This window comes from Alosa sapidissima, chromosome 15 (assembly GCF_018492685.1).
Source record: "Alosa sapidissima isolate fAloSap1 chromosome 15, fAloSap1.pri, whole genome shotgun sequence".
NCBI lineage: Eukaryota > Metazoa > Chordata > Actinopteri > Clupeiformes > Clupeidae > Alosa > Alosa sapidissima.
Window position 1 is genome coordinate 1,067,558 of NC_055971.1, and position 12,962 is coordinate 1,080,519.

At 40.7% G+C, this 12,962-nt stretch overlaps 1 protein-coding gene across 5 annotated transcripts in view; it reads right to left on the bottom strand.

Moving 5' to 3' along the window:
- Nucleotides 1-12,962, bottom strand: part of LOC121683928 (gastrula zinc finger protein XlCGF57.1-like) — a 59,874-nt gene that overhangs the window by 27,438 nt on the left and 19,474 nt on the right. For 4 of the 5 annotated variants that reach the window (XM_042063822.1, XM_042063820.1, XM_042063819.1 and 1 more), the window contains exons 2-3: nucleotides 12,173-12,404; nucleotides 11,957-12,066 (exon numbers count right to left, since the gene is read on the bottom strand). In XM_042063822.1, coding sequence (XP_041919756.1) covers nucleotides 11,957-12,066; nucleotides 12,173-12,404 — 342 coding nt within the window. Of the gene's footprint in view, nucleotides 1-1,523; nucleotides 1,578-11,956; nucleotides 12,067-12,172; nucleotides 12,405-12,962 lie in introns of those variants that run through there. The other variant, XM_042063821.1, reaches the window with a different exon arrangement.

Genomic DNA, 12,962 nt, shown 5'->3' on the forward strand with positions numbered 1-12,962 from the left:
GATGTAATTTCTGATACCCGTTCATCGGGCAAATGCCCAAGCAAAGTATACAACTCCGCCAGTTTCTCAGAGTTCCGCAAACGAGGCTGCAGCACAGTCATCTGGACCTACCACATCCTCTCCACTACTTGCTGCCACCATGTAGGGAGAGGCACTAGGAGTCTCGACAGCTGCGGCTAAAGAAACTGGCGCAATCAGGTCATCAGTCTCTGCTGCCCCAGAGACTGAAGACCTGCTGTAATAGGGCTTTAAAAGATTTATATGACATAGCTGGGTGGCACGCCTACGATTAGGTGTAGAAAGCAAATAATTCAGGTCTGACGCCTGCCGAATCACCGTATAGGGCCCTGTATATTTTGCAAGGAAAGGGGAATTAGCTATCGGCAGTAATGCCAGAACCTGATCACCCGGACTGAACACCCTTGGCTCAGCCCGATGGTCATACCAGCTCTTCATTTTCTGTTGAGCTCTAGTCAGGTTGTCGGACGCCATCTCACAGGCCAGAAACAACCTACGACGAAAACCATTAACATAGTCCAACAAGTTAACAGGAGACTCAGGACACTTCAACTCCCCCTGCAAAACTGCTAGAAGCCCACAAACTCTATGGCCAAAGACCAAATCATTAGGCGAGAATCCTGTGCTCTCTTGGGTTACTTCTCGTGCCGCCAACATTAGCCACGGAAGCCCTTCCTCCCAGTCTCTATTAAGCTCAACACAATAACCCCTGAGAAGCGACTTCAATGTTTGATGAAAACGCTCCAGAGCACCTTGGCTCTGGGCGTGATAAGCACTGCTACGCTGATGTACATGCAACTGCTCAAGCACCTCTTGGAACATGCGGGATGTAAAGTTAGAGCCTCCATCATTCTGTATGGTTTGAGGGATGCCAAAGATGGAAATAAACTGGGAAAGGGCTTTCACTTTCACGACCTAGTGGAGATGGTACGCAATGCATAGGCAGCAGGGTATCGGGTAGACTGACACATCACCGTCAGAATGTAACCACACCCTGACTTAGATGGTGGAAATGATCCCACACAGTCAATTAACAAATGCTCAAATGGTTTCCCTATAGCTGGAATAGGATAAAGCGGAGCTGGCTTTAACACCTGATTAGGTTTCCTCGTTAACTGGCATACATGACACGTCTTAATGAAGCCTGCCACATCCTTCTTTAGGCGAGGCCAATAGAAGTACTTCATAAGACGGTGATAGGTCTTTCTTACACCCAAGTGCCCAGCTACATCCCCATGAGCTGTCTGTAGAACCAATTCTCTAAACTTAACTGGCACTACCACTTGAAACACTGGGTCCTCAACCCCCTCGTCAGTGTGGGAAGACCACTTCCGGATCAACAACCCCTCCTGAACAAAATATCCCCTTGCTGCACTGCGCAACTCCTCAGGTGGCAAAACCCCAACAAACAGATCTTTTAATGTCGCATCGTCCTTCTGAGCTGAAACAAAATCATTGAGACAGAGAGAGAGGTAGATTAGGCAAAACAACAGATTTTAACTCACCAGTCTGAGAAACATCATTAGAGGCACGGCTCATAGCCTGTGTCACTGCACAAGCTGTAAAGACATCAGACAAATTCTGATGGTTAACATCACTGTCAGCTGAAATAGAGGGTGAATTATTAACAACTACAGGGGGCGGTATATCACGCCAGACACGCTCTCCGGCTAGGTTGTTGCCCAAAAGAAGATGAACACCCTCTACAGGCAAAGAAGGGCGGACTGCTATGGTTACTTCCCCCTGCACCAAATCAGACTGCAGATTGATCCTGTGCAATGGAACAGAGACAACCTGCAATCCAATCCCCCGCACCAAGACATTGTTCCCCGTGCTAGAGTTAGTAGAGAAAGGCAAGACAGACTCCAGGATAAAGGACTCAGAAGCCCCCGTGTCCCTAAGTATTTTAATGGGCACCTGGACAGAACTCCCCACCAGTGAAACTAAACCATCTGTGATAAAAGGAAAGTAGCCATTACCACAGGCTTCACCTGAATCTGTTACTGTTGCTCTCACTAGGCCCAGCAGAGCTCAAGCCTGATAGCTGAGATGAAGTCACAAGCACCACAGGTTTAGCCTCCTCAGCCACCACAACTTTAGTTACTCCTGGCTCAGATACAGCAAGTGTGACCCCCCTAACAGTATCTGCACTATTTCTCTGACTTTTCCCCTTTAAAACAGGACAGTCTTTCTTCCAATGCCCCTTGTCCAGACAGTAGTGACAAACATTAGCGTCCTTCTTACCCTGACTAGCAGAAACAGAAAATCCAGAATCTCGGCGAAAACCCACAGTGCCCTTGTGTGACTGATTAGCGTGTGAATCTATTTTGCTCTGAGTAGGTGACCAAAATGAACCTGACGAAGACCCCAAAACTCTATTGAAACGTCCAAAACGTAGTTCCCCAAAGCGCTGTTCCCGATAAACCTTACCTGTATTGTGTTCTTTTGAACTACTTATGTGTCAAATCAGCCACAACGGCGGCTTCCGCTGCTGTTTTCATCTTACGCGCAGATATATAAGTAGCGATACGCTCAGGGAGGATGTTTTTAAACTGTTCTAAAACAATCAAATTAGACAACTCTTCAAAAGTAGCGACTCCCACTGCAGAGCACCAACGATTAAAGTGGCTGTTCAGCTCTCTCGCTACCTCTGTGTATGTCTGTTTCTCTCCCTTTCTCCAGCTGCGAAACCGCAAAAGATAGGCTTCAGGAACTAACTTGTAAACTTTAAGCACTGCATCTTTTACCGTCATATAATTTTTCCTGTCTGCCACCGGCAATGCAATAAAAGCTTCTGGTGCTCTCCCTACAAGAACGCTTTGGAGTAGCAACGTTCTCTCCGAGTCAGACCAGCCACGGTCATCAGCCACACTCTCAAATAAAGAAAATATCTGGAATGAACTTGTATCGGATCTTTGCAGGATCGGTATACAGCGCTTTCCAAATCAGACGCAACTAAACAACATGGATCTAATATATTTAAAGTGTTTTAACAATTTCCAACGCCTAGGCTATACAAAACGCAGTAATAAGCATTAAAGAGAAAATGCATATTTACCGATGTCGTTTCATATCCCGGACAAGAGCACCCAATCTGTTACATTCTGCCTACTAGGCTATGTAACCAGAGAGGGAAGACCACGTGGATTTTGTCGTATAAAAATATGTATTTATTTAAGTAAAGAATTAACAACGTAGGTTAAGTAAAGTCAGTATAAATGATGGTTAGCTGCAGCTCTAATGGCAGCAGTCAACGTTAAATCAGGGGTGTCAAACATAAGGCTCGGGGGCCAGATCAGGCCCGCCAGCAGGTTTTATACGGCCCCCCAGATATTTTGAGTAGGAAGGGAAAATAAGAAAAAAAAGATATTCACATCCAGTTGTCTTCAACGATGTGTAATAAGCAATATATCTATGATAATTGATAAATTGATTAAACCTAGCACTACAAACCATCCTCAGGAAGAAAGAAGCAGAAAAAGTAACATGGAAGTAGGACATTTCAATAGTGAAAGAGCAGTATATGACAGCAGTACATTATTTGTACTTGTTTGCTCATAAGTGATATCATCAAATAACACTTTGATACCCATGCAGAAAAATGATAATGACCATGACAATGCTGAAAAGGTGAATAGATTGTAGAATAGCCAAAGAAGATGTAGCATTGTTATAAAACCTTTAAAATCTCTAAACAATCACAAGTAGGGCAGTTCATCACAGTTCATCCATTGCAACTGGATTGATGAAAGGTCACTTACACCTGTATACTACATTGTATTTGTGAAAAGCAAACGGTATCAGCATAATTTTATTTATTATTTATTTTATTTATTTATTTATTAATAAACAAAAACATCTGTCAGTTCCATGCAGTTTTCAACAGCTATCAAAAACAAAGGTCATTTTTGGATGGATGGATTTTTTGTGAATGTTTCTTCTTCTACATAAGATTTTAGTCATCTTTAGTTCATGTGATACTTTATTGTCAATGCACAAATTAAGTAACAGTAGTCTGAAACGTTATTGTTAATGCACAAATTAAGTAACAGTAGTCTGAAACGAAATGCTGTTTTACATCGAAACCAGTGGTGCAAATAACTGACATGTCCAAATGGGCCTTGATGAAATGCGTCGCTAGACTGTTCATACACATTTTAACGGGCCAAAGTTGAAGAGCTGTTGTTCGTTATTGTTCGTGCAAATACAGTATAGGCTGATTCATGTTCCCTTGCATTGTGTAACTGAGGTCCATGGCTAGTCTGGCTTTCACCAGACCAAGCTCAATCTTTTAAGAAATCAAAAAATAAATAGCGGGCAGATCAGGCTGGGTTCACCCAGCCTAGTCCATAGGCACCAGATATTGTTTAATTTTCCGATTGAGATATCCACGCTCTGGCTATTCTAAATGCAAAAATGCATCAGGGAGTTATGACAAAACTGTAACTAACAAACTAGATCCTAATAGAAAGCTGTTAGCTTCCCTAAGCTACAGGTAGGCTTATAAAGTAGGCCTATTTACAACATAAATTGTCAATAGGCTATGCTGGCGACACAAATAAAATCTCCTTTGGAAACCAATGGCTTATGCCTTACAGTATCAAGCGGACTTAAACTGCCATATCGTGGCGAAAAGTTGGAATAAAATTCATGCAGCTCCATGAGTCAAGGAAAGCGCGAATGAAGTAGCCACTTCTAAATGGGACCCACTACACAGTAGCTTAAGGTGTGTTGCTAAAGCAGCCATAATGAAATGAAGGTGTCATTGTTTGGATACTTCACACACACATGCTTTTTAATTTCACAGACTAAAACTACCAAGCTGGAATCAAAGCACATCGATTCCCCTCTCACACCCTGCACGCACTTAAAACAAATAAACAGGCGTCTCCGTCTCACGCATGTATAGGCAAAACTGTATCAGACCAGTGTAACGTTGGTAAATCTTCCATTGCACAGAATGATTTTTGTAGCACGTGCAACAAATGACAGTCGAAAGATACAATTACAGTGCTGCTATCAATTTGCTTGGTATAACCGCATTTATAGTTTTCTACAAATGCAATCAATCAAATTGGCCTCCATCACTCAACCAATGCTAACGGTAACATTACCTCAGGGCTGCCAACTTTTCAAAAAACCTTGGATTTGGTGGGGCCAACCAAAATATTCCTGCGGAAATTTTTGTTTGGCTCATTCAGCATTATACCGTACAGTAAAAAAAAAAACGTACATCAGTGGTTCTCAGGTGTAGGGACCAGGCATGGACGGATTATGAACTTTTGGGCCCCTGGGCCCACATGTATCAAGGGCTCCCCACTAATTGTCGCATATGTGGAAGCGGGGTTTGGGGGTCTTCCCCCAGAATTTTTGTTTGATGTGATTTCCTGTATTCTGGTGCATTTTGGTAGCTTAGAAATCTAGACACACCCTAGCAGCAGCAAATTACATTTGCTTCCAGGGCTAGTCTAGCAACTCTCCGTTGGCTTGTGAGCTCGAAAAATTAAACTTCTATCAGGCCAATCAAATCGTCTATAGAGTCGTTAAGGGGGCATAACATAATGATTGATGGCAGAGTTGCAACGGTTTGGCTTGAATTCCCTGCTACTTGAAAACAAAGAAGATGGATATTGCTGTTGGCCAACAGTGTGATACGAGTTAAGCTTGTTTTGAGATGGCAAAAGTTAGAACTAGCCAACTAGCTCCGCTGGTGGGAAAACGCATGGGACTCAGTGCTGTCCTATTGCGTGCAGAGGGAATTTGAAAGACAACCGATTATCCCGCCCCTCGGACTGAGCACTGCGAACGGTGAGTGCCCATACCCTACATTTTAATGTGGGTCTGGCTCATCAGGCTAGCATTTTGGGGATGGCAATACTAAATTCAATAAGATTCATAGCCTACATCCTGATGTGTTGATATTGAGGCAATGATTCCATGCAAAGGCTTGGGCTTCAGGACCCCCTGACACATTGGGTCCCTGGGTCTGGGCCCGGAAGGCCCATGCAGTAATCCATCCCTGGGACCAGGGTCCCAGAGTTAAATAAACATTGGTATCAAAGGGATCTAGCCTACTACTAGGACCATGGGCGTCGGAGGCATTGTGAAAGTGGGTGGGACATTTAAGAGGGGGGGTATGGGGGTCCTCCCCCAGAAATTTTTTTTTGGACGGACTAGATGCAATTTCCTGAATTCTGGTACATTTTAACAGGTTATTTAGATACTTCTATATAACAAAATAAAGCCAGCCTACGAAATTAATAAAAAGTAAATCATGCATAATTTAAAAATAACTCAATAGGCTACACAATAAGGTTTCCATTACAGTACCGCAGACGTTCAATGAACGCATGAAAGCAGATGGTTTGTTTGAAATCTGACACTCTTTCAACTACATGGAACGTAATAGTGATCAAATACCTCCCCAGATTTCAGTGCCCATCAGTCCCAACATTTAACAATATAATCAAACAGTCCAAAAGTAAATTAAATATCAAACTAAACCGTGAATCCAATGAAAATGACAATGAAGCACTAAACAGATGCTGAAAACAGCACTGGTATTTCGCACGGCAAAAGTGAGGGGGTCCAAACTAACAATTTAAAAAAGTGGGTGGGTGTTTTGTAAGAATTTAAGAAATGTTTGTATATTTTAACTTTTAAATGCATCAATCAGGTGCACCTTCAAAATAAATTCAGAGGTCAGACTTGCTTATTTTTATGGAAATATGTGTGCTGTAGCCTAAGCTATTTTGCACTTCAGAATTATAATCATGCGCACAGAGATGGAATAGTTATGGTGATATTGCAATAAGTTCACAACCACAAAAACATATGCTACATTTCACAGTTCAGAAATGTTCAAAAATGTGTGTACATTTCAGCACTCCATGAAATTATGCAGAAGTGGTCACATAAGATAATATATTGGTCATTGTAATGGCCATAGCCTATAGCCTACATGCTATTCATTTTTCAGGATGTACCCATATCTGCATGATGTGAATGTTTGCATATGGCTTTATATCAATATTTGTGTCTCGTTATTTGATTTTTTTTCATATTTTTTGCATTAATGTCACTAGGAAGCATGCCAATATATATATATTCATTTATCTGTAATGGGATTGGCTGGAACCAGACAATATAAGAACCATGATAGTAGGATAATCTATGGCTGAGCAATTTACAAAAATGTATGTAGGCCTACTGACAAATAGTTTACATTAGAATACATTATAATTTCGCCCCAATGAGGCCATGTAGAAATGTGTTACAATTTTTAAAAACCGGATTACTTAGGAACCACTTATTGCACAGAGGCATGCTTTATATCCTCGTATTCGGTACGGTTTGCTGTTTATTGTGATATTGGGTTTGCCACGTGTTGTGTGAAGGGTTAGTGAAATATTAAACCGAGAGTAATGGGTGTGCACTGTGTGCAAAATGCTAATATGATTAGCCTAAATTGCACGTTGGTTCAATGTTAATTTTCTCGCGAACCATTTATCACAGCAACTTGGCGCTAATATCATTGGAAAGCTTAAATTCCGCACGTTCACTGATGTGTGATCATATGATCATATGTATAGGTTTAGTTTAGTTGAACCTCATCTGCCAGGTATTTGACCTACCAGGTTGACACTTCAGCGTGAAAAATACTCAATAATACTCAAAGCATACCTGAAGCCGGGGAAATGCGGGGGGAATGCGCCTGGGACGGCTTCTGAAGTAGCATCGCAAATGAGAGAAAATTTAGAAAATTCCACAGACAGGGGGTGCTCTTGAACCCTCTCACCGTCTCTGAAAGCATAACCGTGGCTCAACAGGTAGATCTATAGATAGGCTAAACTCATTTTTCAGGCATCTGACCGACCGGTTTGACACTTCAGCATGAGAAATCGGGGGTGTGGCGTGTGAGACTAATCAGATGCGTTTGTCTCACGGCCAATGCGTGAGAGTTGGCACCTATGTTACCTAGGTCCTTATTGATATTATAAGATTAACGTACCTGCAGTAAAAACCAAGCATGTCCGATAAACATCCTCAGATTTATTTCGGCTTCAAGAAGAAACGGGAATTACATTTCATGTGAACATCGTCCTATCCTTATTAGACGTTCTGCGGTAAACTACATTCCTTGTAGGAAGCGTCCATTGTTTTTCCAACCCACTTTTAACTTCCAACAAAATTATGTCTCGCTGCAACGATGCGCCATCTAGTGGACAAACGACTACTTATCGCCAATACTGGAAATGCAGCCATGATTATGATGATGAATATTTGGCTTTCTTTTAATCCTACTGAATTTGTAATTATGTATCGGCCGTTCTAATACCGATAGTATGTGGGTGCCTGTGTGTGTGTGCATGTGTATATGTGTGCACCGCCATCTACAGGCCAATGAGTGTACAGTCACTAAATGTACACAACCTAATTTTTTCATGGATGAAATTCTACGAAACTTGGCATACTCCCAGAGAATGCCAGGTCAATCATACACATAAAATTTGGTGCAGTTCTGAACATCTTAACTGAAGATAGGGGCGATTAAAGCAGAATAATTTTCATTTTTTACCGGGGGGGTGCAAATCACAAATGAGTGATTATGGGCCAGGTTGATGTGCGCCCTTGAGACCAACATACCATAAAATATTCTTCATCCTCAGTGCCACGGTTCAGGTAGTTAGGTATTTAGGAAAAACTGCTTTTTTTGCGGTTGGATATAAAATTATCCAATAAAGACACATAGGCTATGATATGATTAATGGAGGATGTATTTTATTTCGTAAAAATTCAGTTCCAGCCAGATGCCACTACATTTATACTCAGAGACTCAATGGTGGTCATATGTATTCAGAGACTCAATGGTGGTAATATGCATACTCTTATCGTCAATGTTCCTAGCTCCAGTAAACAGCATGTAGTTTTCTTAGCATTGAGAAGCATAAATAAGAACAAAGTGAAAGTTCAACTTGTCATTAAAAATCTGCAATTGAGTGAGGAATACATTACAAAAAAGGGTCATCATTATAAAGGTGGACTGAACATTCAAAAATAGATATTATTAATAAACAGGGTTTAAGTCAAGCACTTGATGTATGGGTGTCACGAGATCAATATTTCAGAATACGATTATCATGACAAAATATATCACAATAACGATATTATCGTGATATCAATAGCAATCATTATAAAAGAAATTAATCACTTAAAGTAGGCCTAGACTATAAATGACAAAATACAATGTTATATTAATAATGCAAATGAACGGCAAACTCTGAAATATAGTCTTAACTTATAGGTTAAGTTTAAAACGTTGTGGACGGCCACCAAGTGTCTTCTGGCCCATGGCTGCACGCACATCTAGTTTTGTTGGTAAGCGGGAAACCCGTCTATTGCAGGTAGGCTATCTGAAATTGCATTTTCAGGGGACTTGCCATAACTTATGATGTTAGCTATTGCATGTTAAAATGGCATGTCATGGTTGCACAGCACACTGCCAGTTCATGGACAAACGCAAGTAGCCGGTGTTACCTCCTGTCAGAGCAGCTTAATTAGCGATAACATGTGCGGTGATGCTTCTGTTGCCTCTTTGACAGCTCAGAAATATCATTATGCAGAGGTATGTTTTTAAGCCTACTTATTTTTTTACAAGAAAACTTTTAGCATGATCTTCAAATTCATTGTTATGCTATAGGCTATGTGCATCATGTGAATGAAAGATGGAAAACTTGTCAGTAGTTCAGAACGCATGGCAAGACAAAAGAAAAGTTCACATTAAGCCTACAACTTTGCATAACTTTTCGAATAGTCCAGTTAGCATGTTAGCCAGCTTTTTGTGTAAACTGGGCTGTTTGTTGTTTCACAGCCTTTTGCTTGTGGGTAGGCTAGTTAGTTCGCTATAATTAATTAGATTGATAGACACAGTCTCCTGATATTGCTTTTTGTTGCACAGTCAAAGGAATTCCCCCATGCTTTTCTAGCTGCGGGGAAGAGCAGTAAAGACTGATAAAGGTTATTCTATCCATTGCATTCTCCATCAGGTCCGGCATCTTTTCAAGTTAGCCTACAAAATCAAAAGTTTGGCGTTGCTATGACATCATGTTTGAGTGTGTGACTTTGAAGGGAGCAAGTAAGGAGGAGAGAGACATCACGAGAGAGTAGCCTAACAAGCACGTTCATTTAAAAATGCCATTGTTGTGCTACACGATAATACAGTGGGTGCATTATTTCCACGATATTCATATTCTCATGTTTTAATAATCACAATCATCACAAAACCGGTATATCGCGACACCCCTAACTTGATGCATGATAAATATTAATGTTTTAACCATTTCTTAGTGTATCAGCACGAACAGAGTGTATGATTTTTTTGCGGTAGAACAGTGGTTCTCAACCTTTTTTCAGTGATGTACCCCCTGTGAAATATTTGTTCAGCCAAGTACCCCCTAACCAGCGCAAAGCATTTTTAAGTTGAGAAAAAAAGACTTTAAACAGAGCACTGTGTCATCAGTGTCTAATTTATTAAACTTTGGAACTCTGGGTTTTTAGGATAATGATATTGAATAGCCTACTGAAATATAAAATTCATTTTATGAACTTATATTTTCCTGAAATATTTATTAAATAATTGTTTTTAAAGTATTTTTGCATGGATTCTACTTTTTAAATATATGTATATTTTTTTGAGAACCACTGCGGTAGAAAATGTAGGCTAGAGACTTTGGTTATCTCTAGAAGAAATAACATTAGCACTTGACATGCACATTTAAGCAGGCTTGTCTCCAGTATTGAATTAAAGCTAACTCTTATTTCACATGCTAGAAATGTTCAGGAACACAATTTCAAATCAGCACAAAGAAAGGAACAAAGTAAACTAGTTTACAAAACAGTCACTAGGCTACTTTATAAATGTAAAATGTAAATCAGGTTTCTAGGCCAAGTATACTTGCGTATATAAGGAATTTGGTCTCTGCATTTATCCCATCCGTGAATTAGTGAACACACAGCGCACACAGTGAACACACAGTGAGGTGAAGCACACACTAACCCAGAGCAGTGCCTTGCTACAGCGGCGCTCGGGGAGCAGTGAGGGGTTAGGTGCCTTGCTCAAAGGCATTTCAGCCATTCTTACTGGCCGGGGATCGAACCAGCAACCCTTCGGTTTCAAGCCCGAATCTCTAACCAGTAGGCCACGACTGCCCTCACAATTTTTTTCTCCTTTGGTGATTTTACTCACTTTGCTTCCAACCCAGGATCATCATGGTTGCAATTAAAATCTATTTTCTAAATCAGCAATTTATGCAATGGAAAGAATGCCTACTCAAATAGTGATTACATTAACACTTTCTGTCTCATTATAGTCAATCATGAAGTTCAGGGAATGTTCCCTAAAGGTTTGCTGAAGGTCACACAAAATAAACCTTTACAAGACGTTCCAAGGACATCCTCTAAATGTATAGCCTAGAAATCTAGACGCACCCTAGCGGCAGCAAATTACAAATTACATTTGCTGCCAGGGCTAGTCTAGCAACTCTCCGTTGGCTTGTGAGCTCGAAAAATTAAACTTCTATCAGGCCAATCAAATCGTGTATAGAGTCGTTAGGCGGGCTTAACATAATGATTGATGGCAGAGTTGCAACGGTTTGGCTTGCCCTGCTATTTGAAAACATATAAAATAGATGTTGCTGTTGGTGAACAGTGTGACACGAGTTAAGCTTTTATTAAGTTGCCGAAAGTTTGAAACTTTCCTGAATGATCGTGAGGGAACGTTAGCAGTGAACGTTCCCACATCCTTCAGAGGGTGTCCGGGGAACGTTCCCCGAACTGAAAATTGTTTGCTGGGTCCACTGCACAGACCATTATAAGAGGTATCGAAACTTACACCGTATCGAAAATCTTTGAACGATACCCAGCCCTACAGACAACTAACCTCTTCATGCCTGATCCAATCTTTTTCTTCTGCACTTTTTCCAGCACCTGGTTCTTCCATGGCAGAACATCCTCCTACATCTGATTCATGTAAATCAAAGGCATCCTCTTCTGTGATGACAATACAGAATTTGGATAAACACATTATCTGATGAATATATCCATTATTGACAGCAGCACAAAATGTTCATGTCCATACACTTTATATGTGTCTTACTTCTTTGTTGGCCAGTGGAGTGAATTTGTCTGCAGCTCTCTGAACTCTGTTGATATGCTTCATGCCTGTTACTTTTTATGAGTTCCATCCAAAGCCTTTGACCCATTTGTTCAACATTTCCCTTCAAGGTCTCACTCTCCACCGGACTGCAACACAGGCCTTCACTTACAAGTCTACAAATTTTGTCCACTGCTTCCTTTGCCAGCAATTCCAAGATAGAGGTCAGCTGAGTCTGAAAAGACAAAGATAGGAGATTTGGATGAATGCAACGAAACAATCCAAATAAACCAATATGACCACACAGTATATTCACAAATATTCCAAAATTACAAATTTAGCACGAAAACTAGACTGCATTTCTGTGAGGAAAGATAAGCGATAATATGAACTTTATATGAAATTAATGCCACAAAATCCAAATGTTATAGCAGGAGACAATTAATGAGAAACAGACAGCATTTAACCACTGAACAAAAACACAGTACACACTACACAGTACAGTACATGACCTGAGATGTAAAATGCAGATGTAAAATTGCAGCACTTTCTCAGGAGACACACGCAACAAACAAATTCTCGAAGTTCATTGCAAAAAAAAAAAAAACACTCTTGCAACAGTAGATACATTTTCAAAAAAACTCCCCCACTGAAGGGTTAAAAGGGAAAATAGTTGTACGTTAGAATAGCTACTTAAAAAGCAAGTAGGCCTCTAGCTTCTGTAATGTGAACTGTCAACTTCAACAATTCTTCAACGTCCACCCATGTTAGTCTAGGAGCCTTGGTTTGAACC